We start from the raw sequence: 14334 nt of genomic DNA, 5'->3' as shown, positions 1-14334 counted from the left end.
TAACATGTGGCACAGAGTTAACTCCCTTTCCGTTCCTGCATCCCACCACCAGACCAGCCTGTCAAACCACACCGAGCTTTCAAACAGCCAAACTACCCACCACCACCGGCGGCCCCCTTCAAGCCCCCGGGGCGGCCCCCTTCAAGCCCCCGGGGCGGCCTAAAGAAAGACCTGCGGAGGAGAGGGCCCAAGAGAAGAGGGGGGAACCAACAGAAGTGGGCATTTTACAAAAGGAACGTCTCAGAAATGAATCAGATGTAGTCCTGCAGTGTAACAGGCTATTCTGAAGGCAGGAGCAGGAGGAAGCAGACAGACAAGTCCAAATGTGCAGATAATCTCCCCCTGCATCCTGTGGTGAGCACCAGCCGACTGTTCATCTGGCCACTAGCACCATGAAAGAAAGCAGTCTTCTTCAGTGACTGCTGCCTACAGTAACCCAGATCTGGCAGTGGTACAGGCCTCAGCTATTACTCAGACAGACTGACAGCGTTTGGAAGGAAACAAATATTATTTGAACCCACCGTGTCTGTCTGGTGGTGGGGACAGGAGACGTTCGTCTCCAGACTGTTTAAAAAAAAAATGCTATCCCTGGGCCGTCGTCTGTCCGCCTAGCCTTCCTCTCACCACCTGTAGTGCTACCTCTCACCTGTCTGTCTGTCTGTCTGTCTGTCTGTCTCGGGCACTGCAACTAGCGCTACTGCAGCTCATTCGATTGCTATTGCTTCCTCCACACAACAATAGAAACCTGAAAAGTAGAAGTAGCCCACCGTGGCAGGACGTGAGGGGAAAAAATAGGACAATGTAAACAACAACAGTACTACTCATGGCTCCACAACTACCGACGACATTTCAGAAACCCTGCCCTGTTTGGGGTAGATCACACTTTAACATTAGCCTAGTCCCAGATTTATTTTGTGTGTGCTGGTCTTGCGATCTCCTGAGGTCACTGTCATACTATAGGAGTTGGGCTATACAGCACAAACAGACCTGGAACCAGGCTACTCTAACAGCTCTGCTTACATTACAATGACATTTTTGGTCATTGAGCAGTCGCTCGTATACAGAGCGACTTTACACTGTTCTTAGCCCAGATTCTCAGTACATACAGTACTGGTCAAAAGGTTTTAGAATACCTACTCATTCAAGGGTTTTTCTGCATTTTTACTATTCTCTACATTGTAGAATAATAGTGAAGACATCAAAACTATAAAATAACGCATATGGAATTATGCTTATTTGAGCTGTTCTTGCCATAATATGGACTTGGTCTTTTACCGAATAGGGCTATCTTCTGTATACCACCTTGTCACAACACAACTGATTGGCTCAAACGCATTAAGAAGGAAAGAAATTCCACAAATTAACTTTGAAGAAGGCACACCTGTTAATTGAAATGCATTCCAGGTGATTACCTCGTGAATCTGGTTGAGAGAATGCCAAGAGTGTGCAAAGCTGTCATCAAGGCAAAGGATGGCTTTTTGAAGAATCTCCAATCTAAAATAGATGTATGTAACACTTTTTGGGTTGTACATAATTCCATATGTTTTATTTCATAGTTTTGATGTCTTCACTATTATTCTACAATGTATAAGTAGGTGTTACAAACTTTTGACCGATTGTGTATGTATCTTTTTTTTTTGTCTCTGTCTGACTAAAACTGCTGCTGTCAAAGACAGAGAGAGACTGCTGTCAACATGATTTGTGTTTGCGAGAGAGTGGTAGCAATCTGTACGTTTTGGTACTGAGAATAAAGTTGCGTCTTAAATTGCACCCTGTTCCCTATACAATGCACTACGTTTGACCAGGGCCCCTATGGGCCCTAGCCAAAAGTAGTGCACTATATAGGGAATAGGGTGCCAGTTAAGACGCAGCCTAAGTAGTGTTTTGACTTTCCCCTGCATGCAGTTGCCTGACTGATCCTGGCACCAGTCACTTCAGATGGCAAAACACAGCCTGAGAAACTTCTGCTTTGAGCAACAGAAAATAGAGAAATGACGTGTTTGTGTACGTGAGGCTCTTACTTTTCACTTTAGCTTGGCAACCAACTGACTAAGGGAAGGGGTTGCCCAACGTTCACTACGGGTGGGGAGATTCAGACAATGACTCTATATGATGACAGAGCTGAGAACACCTCACTCTGTCTGCAGAGGTCCATTGGTTAAAAAGTCAGACCTGATCTAGCCAGGTCTCAGATCGGTTTGTGCCGTGTAGCCAGTGACAAGACCATAGAACACGAGTTGGCTAAACAGCACAAAACAGATCTGGGACCAGGCTACCTGAAGTAACACCAGTGAGTCACCTTGAGACGAAGAACTGCCCCATTAACAAGTTGAACCACAATAGCGTTTTATTTTGAACCAACACAGCTTTCCTAAATAGAGCGTGAATCCGGTTTATAACTCCAAAGTGAAAGCTAGCTGTCTGATAGCCACTTGTTGACAAGCTGACTCCAGCACTACAGCACACTTCCATTCAAAAAGATGGATGTTTCCAGTAGAGGAGTGAGAGGATTGAGCCAGGGCACGTGAAGTTCTGTTGTTGGCTTCAAACTGACAGACACAGACAGAGTTCCTAGGGGACTGCAGAGACTGGGCCAAGGCACACGCACAGATGCACACGCACGCACGCACGCACACACACACCAACGCACACGTACGCACACGAGCACATGCCTTCTGAAGTACTGAAAGGCACACCTTTTTAACGCAGATACGCATGACAACACATGGCCGTTCTTCATCAGTGACCATACTTCCAAAACACACACACACCGCAGAGATGGCAGAGTGGCTATATGGCACAGTACCTGGCAGAGTGGCTATATGGCACAGTACCTGGCAGAGTGGCTATATGGCACAGTACCTGGCAGAGTGTCTATATGGCACAGTACCTGGCAGAGTGGCTATATGGCACAGTACCTGGCAGAGTGGCTATATGGCACAGTACCTGGCAGAGTGGCTATATGGCACAGTACCTGGCAGAGTGGCTATATGGCACAGTACCTGGCAGAGTGGCTATATGGCACAGTACATGGGGTGCCCCTCCCCAGTCCAGCCCAACCAAAGCCCCAGTCACTCTCCAACACTCTGCTAAGATAATGGGAATAAATACATTCTAACCACTGTGTGTCTGCTGCGTAAACACAACCCATTCACACAGAGTGGAGTCTCCCTCCATCTCCTCTCGCTCTCATTCTCTCCGTGTCTGGCCTGAGCCTCTCATAACAGTGGGCCCTAGCAACGGTGGAGCCAAGCCGTCAGTCAATAACACGCTGGTAACAGAACCTCTCCCTTCACACTGAGCTCACACATGGTTCCAGACGGACAAACACACACACACACATACACAGTTGCACGCAAGCACACACACACAAGCACACACACACACAAACACATACACAGTTGCACGCAAGCAAGCAAGCACACACACACACACACACACACACACACACACACACACCAGCCCGGAAGCCCATTGCCCACGCCTCAGCAGAGTGGGGAAAGTGCCTCGCAGGCAAACACTGCTAACCGTAAACAAGCACAATGCCAACAGGGATTGGTGGCAGCGAGAGACACTTCCTTTGTGCCCACCAACCAACCATACTGTTTGTGAAAGCATTTTGAGGACCACAATGGAAATAAGTCCTTGACTTTCCTTAGCACCACATTGGTTCGCAAACCATTGAATCTAAGCTATTTGAAAGCCCTCACCTTCCTTCCATCCTCATACTGTGTGAGCCATGGGGCTGGGTACCAAATGGCAGCCTATTACCTATTCCCTATATAGTGCACATGCAGCACTATCGCAGAAATAGTGCACAATGTCAGGAATGTGATACCATTTGGCAACATATTCCCTGTCGGTTCAGACTATGTGGGTAGGAGACTCTGGGACCCAAACGTTTTAATTCACTTGAGGTTGAGGTTAGGGTTAGCTGTGTAACTTGAGGTTGAGGTTAGGGTTAGCTGTGTCACTTGAGGTTGGGGTTAGCTGTGTAGGTTGAGGTTAGGGTTAGCTGTGTAACTTGAGGTTGAGGTTAGGGTTAGCTGGGTCACTTGAGGTTGGGGTTCGCTGTGTAACTTGAGGTTGAGGTTAGGGTTAGCTGTGTAACTTGAGGTTGAGGTTAGGGTTAACTGTGTAACTTGAGGTTGTGGTTAGCTGTGTAACTTGAGGTTGAGGTTAGGGTTAGCTGTGTAACTTGAGGTTGAGGGTATGGTTAGCTGTGTCACTTGAGGTTGGGGTTAGCTGTGTAACTTGAGGTTGGGGTGTAGCTGTGTAACTTGAGGTTGGGGTTAGCTGTGTAACTTGAGTTTGGGGTTAGAGTTAGCTGTGTCACTTGAGGTTGGGGTGTAGCTGTGTAACTTGAGGTTGGGGTTAGGGTTAGCTGTGTCACTTGAGGTTGGGGGTGTAGCTGTGTAACTTGAGGTTGGGGTTAGGGTTGGCTGTGTCACTTGAGGTTGGGGTGTAGCTGTGTAACTTGAGGTTGGGGTGTAGCTGTGTAACTTGAGGTTGGGGTTAGGGTTAGCTGTGTAACTTGAGGTTGAGGTTAGGGTTAGCTGTGTAACTTGAGGTTGGGGTTAGGGTTAGCTGTGTCACTTGGGGTTGGGGTGTAGCTGTGTAACTTGAGGTTGGGGTTAGGGTTGGCTGTGTCACTTGAGGTTGGGGTGTAGATGTGTAACTTGAGGTTGGGGTTAGGGTTAGCTGTGTAACTTGAGGTTAGGGTTAGCTGTGTAACTTGAGGTTGTGGTTAGCTGTGTAACTTGAGGTTGGGGTTAGGGTTAGCTGTGTCATTTGAGGTTAGGGTTAGCTGTGTTACTTGAGGTTGGGGTGTAGCTGTGTAACTTGAGGTTGGGGTTAGCTGTGTAACTTGAGGTTGGGGTTAGGGTTAGCTGTGTCACTTGAGGTTGGGGTGTAGCTGTGTAACTTGAGGTTGGGGTTAGCTGTGTAACTTGAGGTTGGGGTGTAGCTGTGTAACTTGAGGTTGGGGTTAGGGTTAGCTGTGTCACTTGAGGTGGGAGCTACCATTGTGGTCCTGTGGCTGACAGACATAATCACTGCTTCTACGAAATCTGGTTCATAAACAACATATATATAAAAGCACAGATTTCAACCCACACGGACAGGAAGAGAAAGCCTGGTCGCAGATCTGTTTGTGCTACTGCATTGCCCTCTCGGATGGTCATTTTGCCGCAACAATGACCCATAGGAGTTGGTGAGACAGCACAAACAGATCTGGGACCAGATTGGGAAGAGGAGAATAACCTAGCTCATCAACAACAACATCCATAAAAACACTGATTTCAACCCACATGGATGGGAAGAGATAGCCTGGTCCCAGGACTGTTTGTGCTGGTATCAGCTGTCCTCCATGTTCGGCTTGACAATGACCATAGAAGTTAGCAAGACAACACAAAAAGGAAACGGCATCTGTCCCTTTCGCATCCATGTGGGTTGAAATCAGTACTTTTGTAGTTTATGTACCAGATTGTGTAGAGTGTAGTGATCATGTATAAAGAGAAAGCTAGCCAGTGCATGTGAGGTGACTGGGGCCCATCCAGGCTATGTTGATTAGACTAACAGACAGATCTGTCCTATTTACAGTTTACAGTGTGAAAGGGCTATAAGCTGTCAGGACAGTGTGGAGCTAGATTCCAGCAAGCCACTGTGGAATCTAGCCTTGGCACGTCCTGGCTAACCTAACCCTGTCTGTGGGTCTGACACAGCAGTCCCAGCGCCAGTGGTTTTGGGCTACGGGCACACAGACACAAGCAAGCGCTTACACACGCGCGCGCGTACGCAATGCACACACACCGACACATGCGGACACAGGTAGATTTACACCTTCTCATTCACACCCAAGTCCAACACCCACCCACACACAGACAGACAGACAGGCCTTACAATAATTTCTAGCCAGCATTGGGTTCGGGATGTGTGTTATTTTAGCCTGCACTTTGTCTAAAAACTCTACTATTCCTGCACTGAACGAATAGAAGTTTAAGGGCCGTGTATGAAGGATCAGGCCTAGGGGTGTGTGCATGTCTGTGTGGCACACAATGGCTGTTTGAAATTCAAAAGGAAAAATGACGGTTTTTCTTTTCCCTCGGTCGTATCAGTTACGCTGCAATGACCTGGCAATCAGCTGACTATTTAAGCCTTTTAACTTCGTACACTTCCATTTGACGTGATGCTGACGGGATCAGCAGGGTTTATGTCTGTATTACAGCACTGACTAGTCCACATTCCTGCTGCAGTCCTTCCATGCAATGTACCCCTCACCCCACCCCAAGTCTCTCTCACGCGCACCCACCCACCCACGCACGCACGCACGCACGCACACGCACACACACACACACACAATCGCTCCTAACCATCCCTCCTCACCAACCAGCCAACCAACTATCTATTCACAGTCCTGCCCCCTCAGGCATTCTAATCTTTTAATTGGATCTTTTGTAATTCTAATGAAATAACTGCAGAGTTCCATTAGCAAGAGAGAATGATCCGTAGTTCCGTTAGGACAGAGAAGGATCTGAACTGCTCGGTGTGACAGTGGTCACAGGGACCACTTAGCAGTCAGTGGCTACGTCTCGAAGGGCACAATATTTCCTATACAGTCCGCCTGGGCCCTGGTCAAAAGCAGTGCACTATATATGGGACTAAGGTGCCATTTGGGGCACATCCTGTCTTTTCCTCCCAGCTAGGTAGTTATAGGACCTGTTTCATTTAGCTCATCAATTCACATTGAACAGTACATTAAGGGAAAACAAAGAGCTGTGTGTGTGTGTGTGTGTTTGTGCGTGTGCGCGCGTGCGTGCGTACAATGAGGAGAGAGAAGAGAGATCCAATCGAAAACAATCAACATGTGACCAGTTAGACTGACCCTATTGGTTACAAAAAAAAGAGGAAATCTTTCAAATACAACTCTATCACATGTATTACAGCTAAATTGCTAGATCCTTCTATGTGCAAGAACATGTCGGTCATGCAAAAGGCGGGGTATCACTGCTGCGTCATCCTTCGGCGTTTCATAGGAAGTTGACTAATTTAGCTCGTCGCGACGACGTCTGAATGCGTTATTATGGTATGTCTCCACCATTACCCTTTTCCTGTCCATAACATGTGAGAAAAGGAAATTGCGTTATCCTTGCAGCACAGGGACATAGAAAGTGAAGAAACAGCAGATGCAGTAGGAGTCATTTCAAAATCACCACACCATTTTCCTTCCCATCCAGCCCTGACATATTACTACAAACTACATTTACTTCAGACACTTGAAGAGCAGTAGGCTACAAGGACACCAAATATGTCGTGGATCTGACATTGGCCAGCCCATAGCCTCTCTGTACCCTCTGACATTGGCCAGAAGAGAAGAAGGAGTCACCAATCACCAGATAGAAAACGGGAACGCGGATCATGACCACACACTAAAAGTCCCCTTTGATTCTGACCAGGCAGACTAACAGCAATGACACCGCAACCACAAGGAAATCCAAAATCTACCCCACTGATTTCCAGAATTGCTTTCGAGTAACTTTTCTTTATTAGCATGGTGTCTGTTTGTCAGAATTGTAATAAACGGATGATAATGACGTGACTCAACAATGAATCACTGTGTTGCTAATGTTTGGATTGCATATAGAGAGTTGTGGGAAAAAAAATCTCCCTAAAAAAATAAGAAACAAACGGAATATCTAGTACAAATGAAGGAACGAGTGTCATGCTTTAACAGCTCACTGGGAAAAGAGTCAAGGAGTCATGAATGTTGTTCATTTTATGACAGTAGAGCTGAGTAGAGACACTCAGAGCGGAGTGTCTCTACTTTTGGGGAGTTTAGCTCGTTAGCTCGCTGCTAGCCCCCTGTTTGTGTCCCAAATGGCACCCTATTCCCTTCATAGCGCACTCCTTTTGACCAGGACCCATACGCCATAGCAGTGCACTGTGAAGGGCGTAGGGTATCATTTGGGACTCGACCGCTGTGCTCTGCAGCTGGCCAGGCCTAATGAGAGAGAGATCAGACTTAAACATCAATTCATCTGCCTCATTGAAGAGGACAATGAGGGGCAACTGGTTCAGCAAGGTTAAATAAAGGTTAAATCAAATAAATAAAAGTAAGGAGAGCTATCATGGCTGCTGCTCGTGTAGGACGGGGCCACTTTGTTTACTACGGTTATTGGGCACAGAGGGACAGAAACAGCACACCGCACACACATGGATGCACACGCACACACGCACAGCAACACCGACTGATAGTTCTGCCTACCCTCATGCCAACCTGGCCTCTCTCTCTCTCTCGACTCTCTTTCCAGGAACAAAAAAATAAAAAATACATTTGGGACCTGACCGGCTACTTTTTAAATGTGTGTGTGGGGGTCAGAGTGAAAGACTAGTGAGGTCTCTGATTGACTAAATAAACACATCTCCTCTTGTTATCATGAGAGCTCCCTGGCTGGCTGTAGAAGAGAGGAGATGAGAGGGGAGGAGGGAGGGAGGGAGGAGAACAGGAAAGAATGAAGAAAGCAAAGGAGAAGAGAGGAAAGGCTGGCTGGCTGGTCTGCATGGAGTCCCCCTAGGCCTCCCCTGGCCTGACAGGGCATCTGTCTTCATTAAAGAGAACCCAGTGTGCATGACAGCCACTGAAACGCTGGTGTCTTCACGAGTAATGAAGACCGATGACTGCCCCCAAGAACCCGTCAAAAGGAGGGGAAAAAAAGCAGAAGGTTGAACTATATCAAATATGAAAAAGCAATGCTTAGGGAGAATCCAACACCGCAGTTATTCAACAAAAAACCTCAACGAGAAGGGTTACAGAGAAGCAACAATTGAACTAGCTACTGTTTTGTGGTTTGACGGTGTGTTGCGTTTTTCTTCTTAGTTGTGTCATTCGTGGCTTGCTCCCTACAACACAACATCACACCCCCACTCCTTCTTTTCCACACTGATTCTCTTTCTGACAGCCCCATAGGCCCCCTGGACGCCTATGGAAATGGACTTAAGTTTTGTCTGTCCGAGACAGGCCTGTTGTTAACAGAGCCAGAGGAGTGTCTGAGATCTGGGACGGAGGGAAGGCGGTGAGCGAGGGAGGAAATATTCAAACTCTGGCAGAGAAAAAGACAGCGAGAAAAAACCCGTTGGCTCTTCTGAAGCCCGAGCAACATTTCAAGTTACTAATTTATTCATCAATTTAACCACTGAATAATTAATCTACTTATTCATTTATAGCTATTTAGCTCCGGAGAAATATCATTAACAGCAACAATACTTCCAACTAAAAACGCGTACTACTTTCACGACCACTGTGGTTCCCACATGTCAAGCTCACGCCGTCACAGTGGCGATTGTGACGAGAACAAGGCATGTACAGTAATCTGCCTGGCTGACGTTATGTCCTAAGTGTCAGGTTTCTCGCTATGTCCCTCTCTCTTTTCCTCTCGCTTTTCCATCTGTACTTTCTTACTTTGCATGCACAGCCAACCCCGCAAGGTCCGAACTCAGGTGGCTGGCATTATCACGGCGAGCCTGAACCTGTGGTTTAGCACAACAGCCTCTCAGAAGTCAAACAAACACACACAGACAGACACAGAGACTAGCATAGCATTAGCTAGCTGTCCCAGTTAGGTGAGTTGCCCCAACAGGCTCTTGAGGGGGGGGGGGGGGGGGGGGGGGGGGTTAAGAGGGTGAGTGCAGGGCAGAGGGTGGGGGCGGTGATCCAAGTCCCAGTCTCGTCCTGTCAAATCACACACACACACACACACACACACACACACACACACACACACACACACACACACACACACACACACACCCTCTAGCCTTGACAGTCAGCTCCCTAGTTAGAGCAGTCCTGCCTGGGGTGAACAACAAGCCCAGCGGCACACACTGAGTCCAGCATCCAGCTAGCTCAGCGGGAGAGCGTGACACAGGACATGCAAACAGGATGCCATTGACTTACATTGAACGCTGGCGCTGCCGGTCCAGGCGAAGGGGTCCAGGCCCGCGAAGAAGGGGCTTGCCTTCCGCAGCATGCACGTACCCCGGCTGGTGACATCATAAAGCTGGCGGGGGCCCATCCCCAGAGCTTCCATACAGTCAAACATGGTGGTGGAGCTTTAACCCTCCTTCTACTGTTACAGTACCACTTCCCTAGTCCCTACCTCCTGAGAACACACAGATAAACCCTGATGCTCTACCTACCCCTCTTCCTTCCTCCTGGAGTAGCTAGGTCACCTCACTGTAGTACAACAACAACAACAACAACAACAGCAAAGGTCCTGGTTCAAACCCCTCCTGTAGCTCTGATGTGTTGCTGCCTCCTGCTACCTTTTCCCCCCTTTCCTTCCTTCCTTCCTTCTCTCTCTCTCTCTCGCCTGTTCTCTCCTTTCCTTCTGGAACTTCTGTTCCCCCTTTTCCCTTCCCCTTGTCTGGAATGCAGGGCTGGTTCCTGCCTGGCTGTGGCTGCTCCTCTGAGCTCTCTGTTGCTCTATCGTTCTCCCCTCGCCCTAGGGCAAGCTGCTCCCTGTCTGCTGTAAAAGACCTAAATAACAGCTCCCTCTCTTTCACACAGCCCTCTCTCTCTCTCTCTCTCTCTCTCACTGCTGCGTCCCAGGCATACACAGCATAGTGGAGTGAACCAACCGCCTCAGCCTGAGAGCGAGAGGGGGTGGAGAGAGAGAGAGCGAGAAAGAGAGAGGATCTGGAGGGAGGGGGTGGAGAGAGAGAAAGAGAGTGAGAGAGCGAGCGAGCGAGAGGAGGAGGGATGGGGAAGAGGAGGGGAGGGAGCCAGAGCCCTTTGCTTCTAGGAAGGGACTGACTTGGTTAGAGGACAAAACTTTATTCCATTCTTCTCAACTCCTCTTTTTTTGTCCACGGCTTTCTTTTGTGTTTCATATTTCAGCCTGAACGCAAACAAACACAACCTCTCTTCTCCTCTGCCCTATTCAGATCCCTCTCCTCCTGTTGGTTGTCTCCATTTGTCTTTGCACTGCACCTCCCCCATTTCCCCTGCAGCCAATATGAGTCCCCTCCCTCCCTCCCTGACCCCCCGTCTCTAATCATAACCATATTAAAGTCTGGACAGGCAGACACAGAGAAAGAGGGAGAGAAAGAGGGAGGGAGGGAGAGAGAGAGAGAGAGAGAGAACTGTGCTGAACCCAGATGCCAGGCTAAATCCCTCCCTTTTGTCTATCTGTTTCTCTCGCTCACTCCCCCTTTCCCTCTCTCCTCCTCTCCCTTCCCTTCTCTCTCCATCTCGCTCTCTTTCTGTCTCTCCTTCCCCTTTTTTCTCATTCTTTCTGTTTTTTCTCTCTCTATCCTCCCCTCTCTCTCTCTCTGGCAGTGCTTTAACAGTGATGAATGAGAGCCTGCGTGGCTCAATCCCCTCAGTGCATTAAGTCAGATAAATACCCTCAATACACACACACACACACACACACACACACACACACACACACACACAAACACACATACACACTGTGAGATTGGCAGTGAACACACTCCTCTCAAACTCATCTGACCTCCTTCAAGTCAAAACAAATATATAACTGGAGCTAACTGGAGACTCAGGGAAATAAGAGAGAAGAATGGATATAAACATGGGCAATAAGGGTAACACTTTCTATAAAAAAAAACGTATGGTCAAGTGTACTGAGGCTCTCTGTTAAATACACTTCAAATAAGCTGTCATTTGATTTTAATATAATGCTTCATTAGTGTCATAACACATGTTCTTTGTGTTACAAGACATTATAAAAGGGCATTACAAAGCTGTATACATGTGTACTTGGGACAAAATACTAACGTGAACACGGAAGACAAATAAAGGATTTCCATAAAAGGTCTCTCAACAGACGATGTGTCGCGTCGACGTGACACACCTGAAAGGTAATTGCACCACCAGACACAGACACACAAGTCATGCCTCACATTCTAAACCACCAGTCAACATTCCTAAAGCATGAAGCACACCGAGAAGCTCACTGCGGATAGACTGCCTATAGGTACTTATCACAGCGGGAGGCAGTTTCATCTCTCGCTAGAACAAACGCCGTACCTGCTGCGTGCCGACCCAGTAACCACAAACCTGCAGTTTCTACTTGTAGAATCGGAATGCTCGTCGGTGACCAACAACTTGACTTTGAGCGGATCAGAGAGCAAAAACCCCCAACAGGAGTGACAAATGAAGTTGGTCCCCTCTTTGCTGCCATAACAGCCGCCACTCTTCTGGGAAGGCTTTCCACTCAATGTTGGAATTTTGCTGAGGAGACTTGCTTCCATTCAGCCACAAGAGTATTAGTGAGGTCGGGTAACGATGTTGGGAGATGAGGCCTGGCTCGCAGTATGCGTTCCAATTCATCCCAAAGGCGTTCAATGGGGTTGAGGTCATGGCTCTGTGCAGGCCAGTCAAGTTCTTCCACACTGTTCTCGAAAAACCATTTCTGTATTGACCTCACTTTGTGCACAGGGTTATTGTCATGCTGAAACAGGAAAGGGCTTTCCCCAAACTGTTGCCACAAAGTTGGAACCACAAAATTTCCTAGAATGTCATTGTATGCTGTAGCGTTAAGATTTCCCTTCACTGAAACTAAGGGGCCTATCCCGAACCATGAAAAACAGCCCCAGTCCATTATTCCTCCTTCACCAAACTTAACAGTTGGCACTATGCATTGGGGCAGGTAGCATTCTCATGGCATCCGCCAAACCCAGATTCGTCCGTCAGATTGCCAGATGGTGATGTGTGATTCATCACTCCAGCCGACGATTACACCTCTCCAGCCGACGCTTGGCATTGTGATCTTAGGCATGTGTGCGGCTGGTCGGTCGTGGAAACCCATTTCATGAAGCTCCCAAGGAGCATTTCTTGTGCTGGCGTTGCTTCCAAAGGCAGTTTGGAACTTGGTAGTGAGTGTTGAAACCGAGGACAGGCCAAGCTCCCATTCTGTGAGCTTGTGTGGCCTACCACTTCACGGCTGAGCCGTTGTTGCTCCTAGATGTTTCCACTTCACAATCACAGCACTTACAGTTGACCGGAACAGTTCTATCAGGGCAGAAATGTGACAAACTAACTTGTTGGAAAGGTGGCATCCTATGACGGTGCCACGCTGAAAGTCATTCTACTGCCAATGTTTGTCTATGGAGATTGCATGGCTGTGTGCTCAATTTTATACACCCGTTGTGGCTGAAATAGCTGAATTCACTAATTTGAAGGGGTGACCACATACTTTTGTACATATAGTGTATATTGTGCTAACTAGTGAATATGCTAACGTTAGCTAGCTAGCTAAACATTTGTCTATGGGCTGGCAGTGACAGTATGTGATTATGGAGAGTTAATTCAATTGTTTATTCTTCATCTTGCTAGGTAGTTATCTAGCTGTGGCCATCTGGCTAGTATCAACAAGGGCATTCTACAAAATAGAAACATTAGCGCAGCTAGCTAATAAACTAAGACTAAGCAACATATACAGACATGCATTACCAAACAACGCTACTGCCACCTTCTGGTTTGGAGTATTTTAACAAGGCTGAATGACTGATGACGTCAAGGTCGTTGCTGTGTGAACACAAAAGAGATTGACTGCCGACAGTGTTCAGAGGTGCTAAGTACTGCAGGCAAACATTTGACAATCCTACCGGTGTGTCTGAGCTATTAGAGTTTCATCTTCTCTTCAACTCACTATAGCTTTCCATATCGCGTTCAAAGAAACCCTGCAACCCTGCTCTGCAATCAGAATGATTTACACTCAGGCCGTGTCTCAAATGAGGGGTCAAAAGTAGTCCACTAATTACCGTAGGCAATAGGGTGCCATTTGGGACACAGGCAAAGTGATGTATAGTGAATCAATAGCCAATCTATGATCAATAAATAAGACCAACACTGGTTCAACTGTTGAGCAGTAGACAGACGCTGGCTGGTTGTCCCATAAAACAAACAACTGAACACAATACAATTGGATGAGGAGGAGGGATTCACCATAGAATGAGCTCATTCTCTGTGCACTCCCTGCCTGAACATCCATCGCCCCTGTCAGATTGGTGGAAGTGGTACGACCCATCAGGCAGCAACAACACAATTTCCTGTCAATCTGTGCTACTGGCTTGCTGGGCTCTCTCCATAAACACACATACACACACGCACACGCACACACACAGCCTAAGCTGTCACACACACACACATTCACACACACATGAATGCCCGAACACACACATGCACGCACACACACAGACGCATCCACGAACACACACACGCACACACACACACACACACACACACACACACACACACACACAAACCATCAAACAGGCAAAGTGTCAATACAGGACTAAGATTGAATTCTA

General features: G+C 47.6%; 1 protein-coding gene across 7 annotated transcripts in view; it reads right to left on the bottom strand.

Annotated features, from left to right (window-relative positions):
- LOC139368430 (retinoic acid receptor gamma-A) overlaps window positions 1-14334 on the bottom strand; it is a 77641-nt gene that overhangs the window by 16374 nt on the left and 46933 nt on the right. The window contains exon 1 of one of the 7 annotated variants that reach the window (XM_071107316.1): window positions 9953-10972. The exons of 3 other annotated variants lie outside the window; for them this stretch is intronic. In XM_071107316.1, coding sequence (XP_070963417.1) covers window positions 9953-10097 — 145 coding nt within the window. In that variant the 5' untranslated portion in view covers window positions 10098-10972. Of the gene's footprint in view, window positions 1-9952; window positions 10973-14334 lie in introns of those variants that run through there. 3 more of the 7 variants (XM_071107314.1, XM_071107317.1, XM_071107315.1) reach the window with 3 other exon arrangements.

Source organism: Oncorhynchus clarkii, chromosome 16 (assembly GCF_045791955.1).
Source record: "Oncorhynchus clarkii lewisi isolate Uvic-CL-2024 chromosome 16, UVic_Ocla_1.0, whole genome shotgun sequence".
Lineage (NCBI taxonomy): Eukaryota > Metazoa > Chordata > Actinopteri > Salmoniformes > Salmonidae > Oncorhynchus > Oncorhynchus clarkii.
This window is presented reverse-complemented; position numbering and strand designations above follow the sequence as displayed.